At 42.7% G+C, this 17,937-nt stretch overlaps 1 protein-coding gene across 1 annotated transcript in view; it reads left to right on the forward strand.

The window, feature by feature from the left end:
* The window catches only part of ADAMTS18 (ADAM metallopeptidase with thrombospondin type 1 motif 18), a 156,049-nt gene that overhangs the window by 92,351 nt on the left and 45,761 nt on the right, over positions 1-17,937 (forward strand). Inside the window, exons 11-15 of the mRNA XM_082862055.1 lie at positions 1,506-1,601; positions 5,875-6,023; positions 11,912-12,084; positions 16,125-16,255; positions 17,074-17,197. Coding sequence (XP_082718181.1) covers positions 1,506-1,601; positions 5,875-6,023; positions 11,912-12,084; positions 16,125-16,255; positions 17,074-17,197 — 673 coding nt within the window. The remainder of the gene's footprint in view (positions 1-1,505; positions 1,602-5,874; positions 6,024-11,911; positions 12,085-16,124; positions 16,256-17,073; positions 17,198-17,937) is intronic.

The following is a 17,937-nucleotide window of genomic DNA, read 5'->3' on the forward strand; positions in this document are numbered from 1 at the left end:
CAGGCTCAGTAGTTGTGGCTCACGGGCTTAGTTGCTCCGCGGCATGTGGCATCTTCCTAGACCAGGGTTCGAACCCATGTCCCCTGCATTGGCAGGCGGATTCTCAACCACTGTGCCACCAAGGAAGTCCCGCCCCCCTCCTTTATAGATAGGCAGCCAAGGCCTGGAGAAGCTGAGAGCTTTCTAGCATCCATTGGTGGTACATCCAGGTCCAGAGCAATGGTCCAGGATCCGGACTCTGAAATCAGGCCAGTTTGAGTCCTGCCTTTGCCACTTACCAGCTGGGGGACCTTACGGCTTGAAACTCTCAGTATCTTGCTCAGTTTCCTCATCTCAATGAGTTTATAAGAGGAATTGCTGTTCACCACTAAATGGTGTTAACGACAGTATTTATTTCCTATGCCTGCTGTAATAAATTTCCACAAACGTAGTGCCTTAAAACAACTCAAATTTATTTTCCTGCCGTTCTGGAGGTAGACATCTGAAATGCATCACACTGGGCTAAAATCAGGTGTTGGCCAGGTCGCGTTCCTTCTGGAAGGTCTCGAAGAGAGGCCATTCTCTCGCCTTCTCCAGCTTCCCAAAGTGGCTGGCATTCTTGGGTCACGGCCTCTTCCTCCATCTTCAGAATCAGCAGCACCTCCCTGAGTTCTCCCCCCGCTGCCATCTCTCCGGTTCTCTTCTGTCTTCCTCTTCCCTGTTTAAGGACCTTTGTGATTACCTTGGGCCCATCTGGAAAATCTCAGCACTTCCCCATCTCAAGGTCAACGGATTAGCAACATTAATTTTATCTGCAACTTTAATTCTCCTTTGCTATATAACCTAATATAGTCACAGGTTCCAAGAATTAGGACATGGTTGTTTTGGGGGCCATCATTCTGCCTACTACAATCCAGTATGAGAGTTACATTATTTCCTAGGCCTAGTGTAAGAATTAAATTGTCCAAATGCTTGAAAATTATTATAAAGGTGAAGAAGGAACGATGATGATCATTTACACCATTTATCCTTGAGAACAACCCTGTTGAGGCATGTGCTAATTTTATCACTTATTCACAGGTGAGGAAACTGCAGTTTAAAGGGCTTCTATAACATGTCCATAGGTCCTGCAACCTGGAAATGCAGGACAAGGATTTGAATCAGACATGCATTATTCCAGTCTTGGTCTGTTCTACTTAAATGATGATGATGGTGGTGATGATGATGGTGGTGATGACGGTTAGAAACCAGATCTCTTAGTTAAAAGGCAAATAGTCTCCAAATTAACTATTGTTACCTCCCAGTCATTACTAAACACACATGAATATATGGGTAGTGTAGAAGTTTCCTGCTTACATATTTGCTAGGACATATTACTGGTTACCTTGCTACTACTAACTTCACTTGACTCTGCTTTCTGGATAATGTCCCATTTCGGCCACCTGAAAATAGAATGTTTTATACAACAGCTTTGGATGTCTTTGTTTTTATTGCATCATCACCCTCGCCATCTTCTTTCCTTTCAGGACATTTGCAAATCACTTTGGTGTCACCGAGCGGGCCACAGGTGTGAGACCAAGTTCATGCCTGCCGCGGAAGGGACCGTTTGTGGCTTGAGTATGGTAAACTGCCTACTTGTTAGTTTTTAGTTCTAGAGGCTTCATAAAGTATAGAACCCAAACTATTTGTACTGTTACCTCAGACCGGAACACTTTGGCTTCATCTGTTTTCGGACTTTGCTTTCAATTAACCAGCATTCTTTAGCAGCTATTCTAAAACTCGCTGCGAATATAACCGAGTTGGCTCCATCTTTTAAGAAGGTTTCTTTCCTTTTGCCTTTGTTTTCCATTTGTAGATGGAGGCTTGGGTTCAAATGTTTCTAGTTCAGTGAGCTGGAGGGCTTCATTGTTTACTGTTTGTTTTTTAAACTTGATTCAGTGTAGACAAGCCTTGGGAAGCAGATATTTCCTTTAGTAGCAAAGGAAGGACTGTGCCTGCATACAAAGCCTCTGTGATGCACCTCACAGGACCAGTCATTGAGCTTCTGACATGCCCGCTAGCAGCATCCTGTCCCTTATAGCAGCATCTCTTGAGGGGCAAGCTGAATTTCCGTCTAGGTTGTACAGAAAGGCTTTTCATTCGCAGTATCTTCAACCCTAAGAACCATTTCTATTACAGAAGATTATGGGAGATTTCTGTGTTTTGAAGGAAGGACTCTCATATATGAGTTTCTGTTTTTCTTCCCCTTTCCCAGTAGAGTCTGGAGGGGAAGATACACTTGAGGATGGGGCTTCCCTGGTGGCGCAGTGGTTGAGAGTCTGCCTGCCGATGCAGGGGACACGGGTTCGTGCCCCGGTCCGGGAAGATCCCACATGCCGCGGAGCGGCTGCGCCCGTGAGCCATGGCCGCTGAGCCTGCGCGTCCGGAGCCTGTGCTCCGCAACAGGAGAGGCCACAACAGTGAGAGGCCCGTGTACCGCAAAAAAAAAAAAAAAAAAAAGATACACTTGAGGTCCCAGTAAAATGATCCAGATTTGGGGCATAACTTTGAAAGACCATGACAGAGAAGCTGTGAACAATGAGAGAGCTGGAGATATTGCAGGTTTTTCGGTCTCTGCCATTGGCTCTCTTGAGACAGCCAAGCCTGTAGAAAAGAACTGGCCACTTAAATTGAATTCAATTCCATCATAATTTCTTGACCACTAGATATCAGTGAAATATCTACAGAGATAAATAAAACTCCATTTTATCTCTTCAAACATTTACAGTCCAACGGGGGAACCTGCACAGAAGCCAATAACTTTGGTTCTTTTTAAACACATCTTCTTGAAGCGTGTAGCTGCTATCGAAGCCCAAGTGAATAAGAAATAATCCTGCTTGGAAATAGGGGTGCACTTAGAATAAACTACGATGAATGGGTGCCCCAAGATGGCTGTTGGAATTTGAATTTGAAGTTCTTCAGTTGGGTGAAGGAATTTGAATTTGAAGTTCTTCAGTTGGGTGAAGGAAAAGAGAGACTTTTTCGAAGAGACCAGCAATAAAGGCAAAGACACAGACACACGAAATAAATGAATATTGAGAAGATGCTTTCTGATATTCGTTAAGGCATTTCTTCAATACCTCTAAAAAGATTTTCTTTTTTAACTCTTTTTATTTTAAAGCAAATAAACATTTAAAAAATTGAAGCATCCTATGCGATTTTTAATCAGATGTCCTGGTCTTAGGAAATCTCAGTAAGGATTCTCAGCGAAAATGTGCAGAAGGGTGTTTTAGCTGTGGTGATACAAAACAATGAATTAATCGAATATGTAAACACTGCTCACATCATTTTTATTTTTGGAGTGTCAGAGTTGCGAACTTGCAACTTGAGGATTAGTGGGCATTCTTTCATTAAGAAAGCAACAGCATCAAACATGAGAGGGATGTACGAGAAAAGATTTATATAGTAAATGAGGAAAATAAGTGGTAAATGGCATAGATCAAAGCTCTGTTATGTAAATACACCCAGGATCTAGTTTGACAGGGGCTAAACTGCTTCTGGATTAGAGTTAAGTTAATATAGCATGAGATTAATCAAGACAGAATTAGAAAATAGATGTCCTTAGACCACTGCCCCCATCTCACTATTTTGAAACACCAGACTATGGTTATATAATAAACTGCGGAAAAGCCCTTACCGGTAAGGTCACCCTCAGTTGAGAGCATTCTGGTAACTTCCACCCAGCTTCACTCCAGTATAATTACACTGCACTCATAGATATGGTTCTTGCAGTCTTCTTTCCCTAGGGGATGTAATTGGCTATTCATTGGACTGTAAACTCCATGAGGCCAGGGCCATGTCCTGTAGAGTAGCAGTCACCCCATGTTTTGTTTCTTTCATTGTAACTGAAACCCACCTGAATCCTCCCTGCCCCCTTCTCGCTGGTCCTTCAGTGGTATTTGTGCCACGAATACTGGGTAAACACGTGAGGATATGAAAGTCTCATACTTCTATCTAGGTTATGTGTACGAGGAAAGAAAGGTTTGTGCTTGCTGTCTGTTATAAAAGGTATTTGCCCAAGTCATGGCCATTTAATTTGAAATTAGAAGCAGTGATAGAGGCATATATGAATAGATCCATATAACTACATGTGTATATATCTTGTGTATTACGTTTTCTATGTAATAAACATGCAGATCGTGCATGTATGTGTGTATATTCCTATGTATTCCTGGTTTCTCTACTGATTAAAAACACCAGAGGAGACAAATCTCTGAGCAGCTTAACTTGATACCAGGATGAATATTGAAATAAAAGAAAGGCAAATTAATTGAAGGATTGGAACAGATCTCAAAGCCATATTTCTAAAAAATAAAATTTTGAGTTAAGATGCATTGGTCAGTCATTTGCCTCCGAGGTGAGTAGTAAATATGTCCTTAGGCTACTGAGTTTAAACCCAGTCTCAGCTGGTTGTGTAGCTAGTTGGGTAGTTCGACTCTGAGCAAGTTAGTATTTCTTTGCTAAATTTCTTTCACTCAGAAAATAGTTATTAACTGCGACGTGCTTTGTGAAGGTTACGTTAGATACTGCATATGAAGTTTTCCCCCATCTCCCCCCCAGCACCATTGTGCACACGGAGAAGCAACTTAATAAACTGTAGCTGCTGTTGTTGTTAGTATTGGCTCTTGTTATTATTTTGTCCCAGCCACTGAGCTCAGTGCCTGAGAGACGCAGCCATTCTTGGTGGGGAAGATTCAGGTTCGTGCTTATGGTTGACAAAATCCTCAAATGACCCATTGCTTCCCCCGTCAAAGTTCTCAACAACGTTATATGATTTCATGCAGACTCTGAAGTAGCAATTAATCCAGGGGAAAGAAAAATGGAAAACAGAGGAATTCATCAGCACATGGCAAGAAACTGAAGGAAGGGAGCCATCTCTTGACCTAGTCAAAGCGCGCTAGCAACCAAGCCTCACAACAGACCGCCACGAAGCCAAGTGTATCACGGGGGAAAAGTGGAGATTTGAACGCGTAACCAACTCCCCGTAATTCTGTAACCGATCCGCACTCCTCGGCAGAACCTGGCACGATCCAAACCCCAACCCTTTGGATCTAATTGCAGAGGCTTTTAGGCAAGTGTGCAATTATGCTCTAAATCATGCAGAACTTGCTCCTAATCAAAGCGCCGCAGGGGCAAAAAAGAAAGCACTCCCAGCGGTGAGTGCAACCCCGGAGGACAGAGGTGACCCACAGAACTGGACTGGATGACAAAGAAGAACTCAAATGGAAAGGTCAGCACAGAAAACAGCTCTCGGACTGAGCAGATCACCAGCACGTGAGAGACCCAGAGCTGATTCAGAAAAGACACTCAGTTCAAAGTCATCAGAGGGTCTGACACAGGGACCTTTCATACAGACAGAAGGGCAAAGGTGTTATCTAAAAACACAATTTGTGTAGCCTGAAAGCTACTCGGTTTCAACAGAAATGCTCTATAGGGATGATTTGAAATAAAAACGTATGCATACTTAGATCTGTCTTTCGGATGTGATAATCATGATAAATTCTGTGCTCATATCTGAAAAGCTGATTCTCCCGGAAGAAAAATGAGCCCAAGGGTTCTCTGAGCCCCATTGTTTCCAAATGTCAGGGGAGGCTCGCCTTCGTGTCTGCGCTGCCTCCGTAGGTGGGAGGGTAGATCCTTATCTGAACACGTCACCTGGACAGCTTGCAAAGCCTGTCCTGTTATACTCAGCCTTCTGGTGACAAATGCCCCTTCTCCCTAGATGTCAGCCTTTCAGAATGCACGTGGGGAAGGCAGGGTACCAGCGTGTAAGCACAGCCAGCGAAAGGGATGCTATCAAGGCATCTCCGCGTGCTTTCCCAGGTGGTCTCTGAAAGTCACACATTCTTTTCACAGTGGTGTCGGCAAGGCCAGTGTGTCAAGTTTGGGGAGCACGGGCCTCGGCCCATCCACGGCCAGTGGTCCGCCTGGTCGAAGTGGTCAGAATGTTCCCGAACGTGTGGTGGAGGCGTGAAGTATCAGGAGAGACACTGCAATAACCCCAAGTAAGGCTCTGACAACAAAGTCAGCATTTGTAAGGCATGAACCTTCAGCCTGTTACATATTTGCATATTTGTCTGTCTTGTTTATACCTGTTTATAACTGTAGTTTTATTCCATCTGCTTAATAGCAATCAACGAATGAGGGGTTTACTGCTTGTATATAAAGGCTGTATGCACTGGGGGAGGTATGATGGGCAGAAACCTCAAAACAGCAAAGGAGTTATTCTCTGTGTGAGTCTGCTGTCACGGACTCCAGTAATGGTGTGAATTACTTTCTGCATCTAAATTACAGCTGCATGCCTGGGATATTGTAGGACAGAGAAGCTTGGCTGGTAGACTGTGTGTGTGTGTGTGTGTGTGTGTGTGTGTGTGTGTGTGTGTGTGTGTGTGTGTGTGTGTGTTGCAAACTGATGAACTGGAGAAAGTGTGCTGATTTTTGCCTTACAGGAATGTACATCAACATGTGTTGACAGATCAGCCTGACTTTTCGAGAGAAACCAGAAATCCGAAACACTGTTGTGTGAAATTTCCCAATTTTTAAAATATTGACAACAAACTCAATTTTCTTTAGAAAGATCAAATGCTGGGAGGACTGATCAAAACCTCCCTGGGTTGAGATTGGCTTGCGAGCACCATCTGATCTGGTGGTGCTGGGAGTCTGAGCTGCGCTCTGTGCTCCGTGAAATGAAGGTGGTTTTAGGTTACTTTTATCTGCTCTAATTCCCCTGTGAAACAAGTGTGAGATGTACATTTCCTGACTGGAGTGGTGATGTCGAAAGAGCTCAGAACTTGGAGATGGAAAGATATGACTCCACATCCTGGGTCTGTCACTTATTAATTGTGTGGCTTTGGGAAGCTCGCTTGAACTTGGAGGTTGGATTTATGTATAAAATGGAGATGACAGCGCCCACCTCACATGGTTTGGGGGGATTAGAGATTGTGTCTGTAGAATTCCCGGCACGCTGGGGAGCATCCAGTGGGCATTCGGCAGAAGGTTCTGGGGCCCATGTGGTTTTCATCATCCTCATCCTAAACTCGCCAGGAACACGGGTAACAGAGGGTCAGTGCTCAGAAGCAGCGAGCAGGGGCCTTCCTGATGAAATTGGACTTTGGAGAAGGCTATGGGGGTGAGAAGAAACTGATGGGACCCTGAAAAACTAGTGGATTTAATTTTGCCACACGATTCGGTTGGTGACATAGCATGGAGGTTGAGAACAGAGACTGTCAAGCCCAGGAACCTAAGTGGGCCTCCTGTCCACCCCTTCCTTGCTAGGTAGCCTTGGACGGCTAACTCTCCCTGCTCTGGGTCCCTCATTTGTAAAAAGGGAATAATGATGGGACCTACCTCAGCTGAGCTGGTACTTGTAAAGGGCTTTTCAAAATTGCCTGGTACATGGCAAGCATTGCATAAATGTTTGGTGGATTGCAAATTTAAATAAATAATGAAATTAGAGCAAAAGGAAATTTTTGAGAAGACAAACCGTACTTCATCTGAGCTGGGTCGAGAGGCCAGTTTGTTCCAAAATGTAAGGGAGGGTTTGGAGATGCTTTGACCATGGCTTGTTAGGTGCTTGCAGTATCTCAGGCTGATCTAGGATCGCTCAGCTTTGGCACTCTTTAACATTTTAGGCTGAAAATTTTTTGTTTTGGGGGTTTGTCCTGTATGTGGCAGGGTGTTTAGTAGCAATCCTGACCTCTACCCACTCGATGCCAGTAGGATGAGTCCCCCTCCCCCCAGCCTCCAAGTCATGGCAACGAAAATATCTCCAGACTTGGCCAAGCATCCTGTAGGGGGCAAAGTCATTCCCAGTTGAGATGTTCTGCTCTAATCTGACCCAATAACTAGGTCTAATGGTAGGGAGGCTTGTGATACATTTGCAGTTTATACCAGATTATTAAAAACACCCTCCTCATCCTTAGAATGTAGCCCGTGTCTTGGATAGAATTGTTAAAATCATTGTATTACTTTCCATTTTTGCAGCATATTCCACGAATCTGGTTTTCATACATCGCAACATTTTACAATCTCACTACTTTCCCAAGAAAGAAAGAGATTACCTAATTTAATAACTCTGCCGGTGAAGTGCACGAATGACGCCCCTGAGATTTAAATTAAAACCTCTCTCATATCTGTGGGATTGGGAACACTCATTATAATAGGGCCTTGTTCATGGAAATAGCATACTGTAACTTTAGAGATGCCTATAAAAGAATTAATCACTCGAGTAGTTCTACTTGGTGCAGTTTTATCATTTTAAACAAGATTAAGGCTGGTCAGTATTCTCTTTAAGTATGCACGAAGTCACAACTAAAACAAGTAAATGATCGGCTGCTTCACGACAATTGAATCAGTCCTCCATTCTTATTTCACATTGTTGTCGTAAAGCTGTTTTTTTCTCCCTCTTTCAAGTTACTTATTTCTCCCTTGCTTCAGTTTAAACACTTGGTCTGTTCAGATCAGCCTAACCATTTCATTTTTTCACGTGAAAAGCAAGGTGAGCATTTCATTGCACAGTAATGATGGTTTTCTCAGAACATAGTTTGTTTCATAAAAAATGAATTATTTCTGGTTGGGTCATGGATTTATCCAACTTTTCAGCTTCAAAAGAATTGAAAGGTTATCTGGTTCTGGAATGGCCAGTCCCTGGCGAATGTGGCCCTTCTTCTTCGTCCGTGTCTGTGACAGACCTTATTAATTGATCAAAGCCTCCCCACTGTGCCTTCTCAAAAGACTTCTCCAGGCGTTTGCTCCCAATCAGGTTAGAACAGATACGCGAGTTGAAACCTGTTGTTTCCTCTAGTTATTTTGCAAATGGGTAACCAGGGGAGACAGAGGGTCCCATTCAGAGGAGCAGCTCTTGCTGGGTCACCAAGCTGGACATGGGAGAGTCAGACCAAGATCCCACTGTCTTAATCCTTACAGCGAACATTTTTTCTGGGTCCCTGGAAGAGAGCCTCGTGAAATGCCTATACACTCTGTCAAGAAAATTAATAGTGAAAATTCAAATAGTAAAATAATTCAAATAGTGATAAGTAAGCTTGCTAAGGCATTCTAGAACTCTCCTAAAACGTGAGTCGATTTGAGAAAGAATGTCATGCCACTGGAGTCACAGTGCCAGGAGAATCGTTGAAGCATATCTCTGGCCCATTTTTCAACCAGTAAATTCTGGGCTCAGCTGATTATCAGAATCATCAAGTGTGCTTTAAAAAGCACTGATTTCTTGATATCCCTCATCATGTATTTTTATTGAGAAAGCCTGCAGAGGGCCCAGGACTATCATTTATGTATATGTGTCCATGTGTGTATGTAAATCATATATATGTAAATATATGTATGTATAAATATATATGTGTGTATATGTGTGTATGTATGTGTTATATATATATATAACCATTTGTAGTCAGGACTTGGTAAATTATGCAGAAGCAAAAATGGGTGTACTTTATAGTAGCTTAATACAAAGAAAAAATCGGGTGCCTAGATATTTGTTTTCTGGTTTTTTGTTTTTAATGATAAAGAACTCATTGTACCAAGGGCCATCATGGTAGAATTTTCTGTTAATTTATCCTAATACTCACGTTCAAAGCTGCAGAAAAAACTGTATCTGTAATTGACGATTTGATGGCAAAGTCCAAATTTTTGCCAGTCATTAAAAGTAGAAAGCACTGTAAAATAGTTACAGTTTATTTGCGCTAGCTAGGCTGTAGACTCTGCCCGAAATTCTTTACCAACATTCTCTCAGGTAATCATCACAGCTGTCCTCATTTTACAGATTAGGTGGTTAACTAAAATTACCTAAAGTTAAGCTGGGAAAGGGCAGAGACTGTTTTCGATTCAGGTCTGCTTCACTGTCCAAGGCCAGTTCCCTAACCATTGGACATCACTGTCTCCCTCTCGGTCCTCTCATGCCCCGCCCCTGTAGCCTAACTCAGTTAAATGCATGCCTGGCAGGGCAGGACCAGCATCCGGGAGAGCACAAAGGGATGAGGTTGAGCTCTGTTCTGTCTCTTTCTAGACATGTGACCTTCACTGAGCACATTTTGGAAGCTCTAGTAGCCGTTTTCCACTTCATCTATAAAATGAGGGGATGGCTCTATGAGTTTTGAGGTCTCTCCCATGTTACAGTGTCTGACTTGAAGCAGTCACACGTGGTCCTCTTTCACTTTATTGACTTTGAGTAGTCTAAATGAAGCTTATTTGTAAACTCTCCGACAAGAAAGACTACGCTGAGAAAATTTTAATTATGACTCATGAAGATGACCGGGAATAGAGTGAGGCGCTCATGTGGCACTTTAAGGTTTTTCGAAATGCTTTTCGGATAATGATTTAAGAAGTCTTCAGGGATTTAATCTCGCACAGTGACTGCTGAATGTTTTAGTAGTTGTTCCAGAATGTTTTGAAATAGCTGAAAAATCTCGTTCTGGCGGTGTGACACTTCCCGTTTCTGTTGAATCCATTTTAGCATAGGAGAATTTGATAAAATGTGCCGAAGCAAATCCAGGGGAGTTTTATAGCATTCCTGTGCTTCCTAAAGAGACAAGGAATTTTAATCACAGAAATGTATTAACTTGGAGCCTTCTTTCACGTTGCATGTTCGCCCTGAGCTTTTGTACGAGGTGATCTGTAGTTGGCATCTAGCCTTAGGATAAAGCTCCAAAGAAAAGTGGGAATGAAAAGAAGCAGTTGCTTTGTGCAGGGGTCAGCTGGGCACGGTGTCCCTGGTAACTTTCAGTGTGGCTGACGCTCCTTTTTATTTTGCTTTCTGGCTTTTGCAGTCTGCCTAGCGAGATCTTAAAGAGCTTGCCATTAGATCATAATTATTTATGTTCTAATGGGATTCCCTGCTCTGGAAATCCATTTCCCATTGTGCTTGGCAGGAAAGGAGCAGACCACCTGCAACGTTAAAAAGTGATGATGCAGATGAAAACAAGGACATGTTTTTCCCCCCAGAGTTTAGAATCAATTAGAATAAAGCACACGTGAGTCTGACAGTCGTCAAGCTATCAGCTCAGTGACTGACAGAGCTGGATTGGAAACTATGGCATGTAATATCCTCAGTGTCCTGACTGACCTTCTACGTCAGGGGTCCCCAGCCCCCGGGCTGCGGACTGGTACCGGTCCACGGCCTGTTAGGAATCGGGCCGCACGGCAGGAGGTGAGTGGCGGGTGAGGGAGTAAAGCTTCATCTGCCGCTCCCCATGGCTCGCATTGCCTCCTGAACCATCCCCTGCCTTCCGCCCCCCACCCCGGTTCCTGGAAGAATTGTCTTCCACGAAACTGGTGCCTGGTGCCAAAAAGGTAGGGGACCGCTGTTCTACATCACAGCAGGTGCATGGCAAGCTGTAGGAAGATTATGGGAGTGGTCAGAGATGGCAGACAAGCTGGGGAGGAGTTGGGTCTGCGTTGGAAGAGCTTTGACGCCAACAAATGGGGCGTGTGTGTTTGCAAGTGTAGCACACAAGCACACATCTACATTAACAAGAACATTTAGGTGTGTTTACAGATTTCCGTAACGCGTGAGGTGATAGGATGAGTGTCAAGAATATGCCTTCATCAGTCTTTATGGAAATCGCCAGAATGTAAAAATTGGCTCAGAGGTGGCAAGTAAGTTTGGTCTAACATGGAAATTGATGAGCAGTGGTAGTGGCTACCCAAGGGCTATGCTGAGAAAAGAAAGCAAAGAAAAAGAAAAATCCTTGATTGATTAGTTATGTCTGCCATGGGTATAAGAAGGGTTGGGACATAAGGGTAGTAGACTACATATTTCCATTTTTGTAATGGACTGCATACACTGTGACCATGATCATCTTGACTGTCCCTCCTTATATTATTGCCTGTGACTAATAGCCTTTTGATTGCTAGTATTGAAGATCTTTAATTTTCTTTTTAGGCCGCAGTATGGTGGCAAGTTCTGTCATGGCTCTAGCCGTGTATATCAGCTGTGCAATATTAACCCTTGTAATGAAAATAGCTTGGATTTTCGAGCCCAGCAGTGTGCAGAATATAACAGCAAACCTTTCCGTGGATGGTTCTACCAGTGGAAACCCTATACGAAAGTGGAAGGTAATTTGGTCTCTACGAACCTCAAACAAGTATGTCTCTACGTGAACAGTAACGTGAATGAACAGCACAGAAGAAATCGCTGCCTGTGTAAAAAAGTTTCCATGTTTACCTTTCATTCCCCAGACCCGTCCTGGCCCAGTTTTTCATTCACTTCTTTAGGTTTTGTTTATTTTTCCACACTTTTTTTTTTTTTCACAAGACACCCCTTTCCTCCCACATGTATAAGTCTAAGAGTTCATGTGTTTGGAATGCACTTACGTTTCTAAACTTACCTTTGACATTTCAGCGATTAAGTCTCCCAGGGATGTTAGTTGAAATTGGTATGAATTGTCCAGACCAAAAACTCATGAAACCATATATGCCCCATAGAGACACCACACTCGGTACCTGAGGTGGTGGATGATTACAAGCACGGAAAGGCCTGTTTGCAGAGTGTACACACACACGCACACGCGCGCACACACACACACGCATCATGAATAGAAAACGTCTCTATATTAAGTTCTTGGTACTTATTATACCTTAAAGTAATGGCTTGTATTTGACCTTTTATGTTGATTTGATTTGATCTTGGTGAGCATCAGAATTTATTTTCGTTACCATGTGTACAAAGTACAAGTACCAAATTTAACATACTTTGCGTTACCTGTGCAGAATAAGCTGTCACCATTTTGGTTGTTTCCTTTTCATTTTTTTCCATTCACTTGCTTTATCAAAACTCATCCACTCTTCCTTTGGAAAAGGGATTAACGCGAATCGCAGTTGTACATACGCAGGATGGGAAGAGACCAAATTTAATGATAATTCATGGGAAATAAGCTGGAGGGCTGCTTCTGTGCAAAAGCTCAGAATGAACCTATATGATCAGAGACCAAAAAGAAGCTAATGTAATCAGAGACATCGTTATGACAAGTAACATCTCCAAATCAAAGAGGACAGTACTCAGCTTTGCTTAACACCAGCCCAGCCGTTGCAGGAGTGTGAATCTAGTTCTGGGTCCAAAAGCTGCTTGTCTAAAAGCACAAATTGGGACTGACATTAAAATTCTGAAATCTGTGTCTTAGGAGAAAGCAGTGAGGGACTGACAGATGTTGACTGTAGGAGAGAAACTAGTTACCTTCAAAAATTCAGAGAGATTGAACAGAGGGGGATTTCAATTTATTGGAAATTGCTTCTGAAAACAGAATTAATTCACATGCTCAGAAATTCCTATGGTTCCTATGGCCGTGTCCTCAGAGAGACCTTCCTTCCTGTCATTTTCTGAATCCTTTGCCCTGCTTTATTCTTCATTGCTCTTGGTGCGAGAATTGATATTATATTGGCATTTATTCATTATCTTTCTCCCCACAAGAATTATTAGGTTCCCCAGGCTTGAAGCCTTTGTTCGTTTTGAGTATGCTTGTATCTCTCTCATCTAAGAACAGCACTTGGAACATATTTATAACTTTTGGAACAAATGAATAAATAAATATCAACCGTCCTTAATGGAAGCGTGTCCCATCCTGAGCAGTAAATGCTCTATCACTGGAGACATTCTGTCAGGAACTAAGAAATTACCTAGGAAGGGTACCATGCAGCAGGTTCCCACGAACATTTAGGATAGCTGCAGTTGCTCTCAGTTCTGACACTTGAAGACTTATTTTCTCTTGGCTGTATTCGCCCCTAATTCCATGTTTCTCATCTATGGTTCTTTATCCAAGACTCTCTTGTCCTTCCTTTGCTTTGTCTTCTTGCATAATCCTTGGTCTTTCCCACATCTTCCTTTAAATATAGTGTGCACAGAATCTGTTGTTATCATCCTTAAGATAAGTTGTGGGTTGAATACATAAAGAGAAAGTGAAGCAGATAAACTTTGTGACTTATAAAATGGTTTTTGATTTCAAATTTCTTTCACTAATATTATTGCAGTTTTTACCAGGTAGGGAGCCTGGCATTTCATTCATTCACTCAACAGATGTTGACTGAGTACTTACTGCCTGGGAGACACTCTGCTACATACAGAGGCGAGTACATTGAATAAAACAGAGACCCCAGGAACTTCCCTGGCGATCCAGTGGTTTAGACTCTGCGCTTCCACTGCTGGGGGCATGGGTTCTATCCCTGGTTAGGGAACTAAGATCCCACATGCCGCTTGGCCAAAAAGTAAAGAATAAAAAACAGACACTTAGGGTCACACATCCTAGAGTGGGAGACAGAAAAGTTAAGGCCTTCTCATCCTTCCCTCTTCTCCTCTTGATACTTATTTAAAATCGAAAAGACTGACCATGATTTGAAGGTCTGTGCCATTCATGAAGTTTGGGAAAGAATTTATTCAAAAACGTAGACAGTCTTTGTCTTCCAGTGATGAGTTTCCTTCTTCTTGTTTCTTTTTTTTTTTTTTTTTTTTTTTTTTTTGCGGTACGCGGGCCTCTCACTGTTGTGGCCTCTCCCGTTGCGGAGCACAGGCTCTGGACGCGCAGGCTCAGCGGCCATGGCTCACAGACCCAGCCGCTCCGTGGCATGTGGGATCTTCCCGGACCGGGGCACGAACCCGTGTCCCCTGCGTAGGCAGGCGGACTCTCAACCACTGCGCCACCAGGGAAGCCCCTTGTTTCTTTTTTTTTAATTGAAGTATAGTTGATTTACAATGTTGTGTTAGTTTCAGGTGTACAGGAAAGTGATTCAGTTGGGGTGTGTATATATATATATATACACATATATATGTATGTGTATATATATTTTTTCAGATTCTTTTCCATTACAGGTTATTACAAGATATTGAGTGTAGTTCCCTGTGCTATGGAGTAGGACCTTGTTGTTTATCTGTTTATATATAGTAGTGTGTATCTGTTAATCCCAAACTCCTAATTTATCCCCTGCCCCAGCTTCTTTGTTTCTTTCTAATAGACTAGTTCCTAAACTTTCCCAGGAACCTGTACTGGAAAAACTGAACTTTCTAGAACTTGTTAATTCCTGGGAATGAGGGAGAAAAAAGAGGGTAACATGTCTTCCAGCTCCCTAATCTCATATGCACAGGGTAGGAGGCGTGAGATAAAACTTCTATTAGAAAGAATTCCTAGGTGAGAAAAAAAGTGGAATCCATCCACATGGCTGCATGTTTGGACCATGATAATTCCACTGCCTTCATATTTTTGACTTTGTCTTTTATTGAGAGATTTTGTGAAGCACAACCGTTTGCAAACTGTTTACACGTTTGTTGTAAAACTGTTATCAGGGATATCACACAGTTGCACAATCAGGTCTCATGGGAGAAATGTCATCTGGAATTCCTGGTCAAAAAAGAACTCTTTCTGTTGGAGAAATAGACACAACTCCTTTCTGATAACAAGTGCTCTATAGAGATAATACTTCTTTGTTTTTGCCTGTGATACCAGAAACTTCTCAGGGACTTAATGATCAATAAAAATTACATTTTTTTAGCCTGAATGTTTAGTTTGTTTGCTTTCTCCTCCTTTTCATGATATGATTCTTTTCTATATGTTTTATAAACATTATTGACCATATGCCTTTTTTCCAAAGTGCCTAGAATTTTCCCTCTTAACAGACTGAATAAATACGTAAAATAATCCGTGTCCTAAATCACAGTCAGCAGACTATGACCTGTGGGCCAAATCTGGCCCGTTTTTTAAAAATAACGTTTTATTGGGACACAGCAATAGTCCTTCATTTACGTATTGTCGGTGGCTGACCTCAGGGCCTGTAAAGCCTTAAATATCTACTATCCAAGGAGGGTAGTGACACAACCCACCAACCACGTGTATTATGGCTCTTACTCAGGATTAGAGAAATAAAATTCTCATGCATCAATGTTAAAGCAGACTTTATATGGACTACTAAAAGGAACTCATGTTTTTAAAAGCCACACACATCTGCCCTCGGGCACGCCCTTGCACACACACCCCGCCAGAAAACTGTGTGTAACATCTTCCATCTTGATCATAATAGCTTTCTAATTAAATTTAACTCATCTTTTTGGTACTCGTGTCATTTTTCTATGATTTCCTCTTGCCCATGACCTCTTTTGGTCTCTTTGCTTCTAGAGGAAGATCGATGTAAGCTGTACTGCAAGGCTGAGAACTTTGAATTCTTCTTTGCCATGTCCAGCAAGGTGAAAGACGGAACTCCTTGCTCCCCACACAAAAATGATGTTTGCATTGATGGGATTTGTGAAGTAAGAGAATATCTTTGCTTCGGGGTGTATGGTCATGCTTGTGTTGCCTCCTATCAGATGCATAGCGTGAGAAGTGTTCCAAGAGATTCTTGGGTCTGGATAAAAGCAGGTGGTGTAGGGGGGAAGAGGGTAACATTTTCCAGTTGGATGTGAGTTTTATCTCCAAATTCCCTCTTAATTTCTGCGTGACCCCCGTCCAGTGTTTTGAGTTGCCTCTTCACTCTTCCCACATATGGAGATGATGATATATCCTACTTTACACAGTAGTTGTCAAAATTCAATTAGAATGTAAATAATAGTAGTAGACTTTTCTTTCGTGTTCACTAAGTATTTTCACTCTGTGATTAGAACCTCATAAGTGTGTCTGGAAAGAGCACTCTGTTTATTTCGGATTAGTTTTTCTTTTCCTTCCGGTATCCGCTTTCTCTTTGGTCTTAATTGGATTGTGAGCTCTGTGATCTTTTAAGGGTTGTGTGTGTGTTCGTGGTGGGGAAGGGGGTGGTGTCCCAGCATTTTTCTGTTTCACTGGTAGAGCTGGCCTGAATGAATTCCCCTCCCATTAGTAGCAGTGGTGACGTTTCATTCCAGTTTTACAGATGTCTGTAAGTTATGTAACTTACCTAATCTTACATCCAGTCATGACAGGGGAAGGATTTGAATGCCTGGTCAAACTTGAGACTCTGCTTTTAACCATAAAGCTGCCCTACCTTCCTAATGTTCAGTAAATATGGAAGACCATGTATCTCTTGGTTATTCTAAGCTACTGGCTTCTATAGTCTTTGACTTTTCTCCCTTTTTTTTTTTTTTTTTGGTTACAGCCAGTGGGATGCGATCATGAACTTGGCTCTAAAGCAGTTTCAGATGCCTGTGGTGTTTGCAAAGGTGACAATTCAACTTGCAAGATTTATAAAGGCCTGTACCTCAACCAGCACAAAGCGAATGGTAAGTGATGCTGCAAATTCAGTGCCGTCATTGGTGGGACACACCCTTTGCTGCTGAGCAAACTTAAGTCATGCTAAGTACGCTTGAGCCTTTTACTAACTCACCTGACACACAGTAGATGATGGCTTTTAGTGCTTATGCAAGAGCAAGGGAGAATTGGTGGGGTTTTCGTGTGAGTAGTTTCATCAATACATGCATCCCAGGGCTTCCCTGGTGGCGCAGTGGTTGAGAGTCCGCCTGCCGATGCAGGGGACACGGGTTCGTGCCCCAGTCCGGGAAGATCCCACATGCCGCGGAGCGGCTGGGCCCGTGAGCCATGGCCGCTGAGCCCGCACGTCCGGAGCCTGTGCTCCGCAACAGGAGAGGCCACAACAGTGAGAGGGCCCCGTACCGCAAAAAAAAAAAAAAAAAAATCCCAGAGGGGTGTTCAACAAACGCCTTTCTGCTTAGCAATGTCAATATTCTGACCAGGTTGCCATACGCCCCACGTGCATTTGTTAAACAAACAATGTATCATGGAACTTAGATGGTCCACACTTACAATGTTAGATGAATATTTGAAGCAATTCTCTATCTTGAGTAGAATTGAACTTTGAGCCCTGTCTTCTGCACATCACTGTTGAGAATAGGTGGCTCCAAGTTTTTTCCAGGTAGATTAAAAATAAAAAGCATCCTTGAGTTGCATGGCCTTTGTGGTTCTGGAAAAGGGAAGAGTGTTTCCTGTCCACACACATGTGCTT

The sequence above is a fragment of the Leucopleurus acutus genome (assembly GCF_964270905.1).
Source record: "Leucopleurus acutus genome assembly, chromosome: 20".
Lineage (NCBI taxonomy): Eukaryota > Metazoa > Chordata > Mammalia > Artiodactyla > Delphinidae > Leucopleurus > Leucopleurus acutus.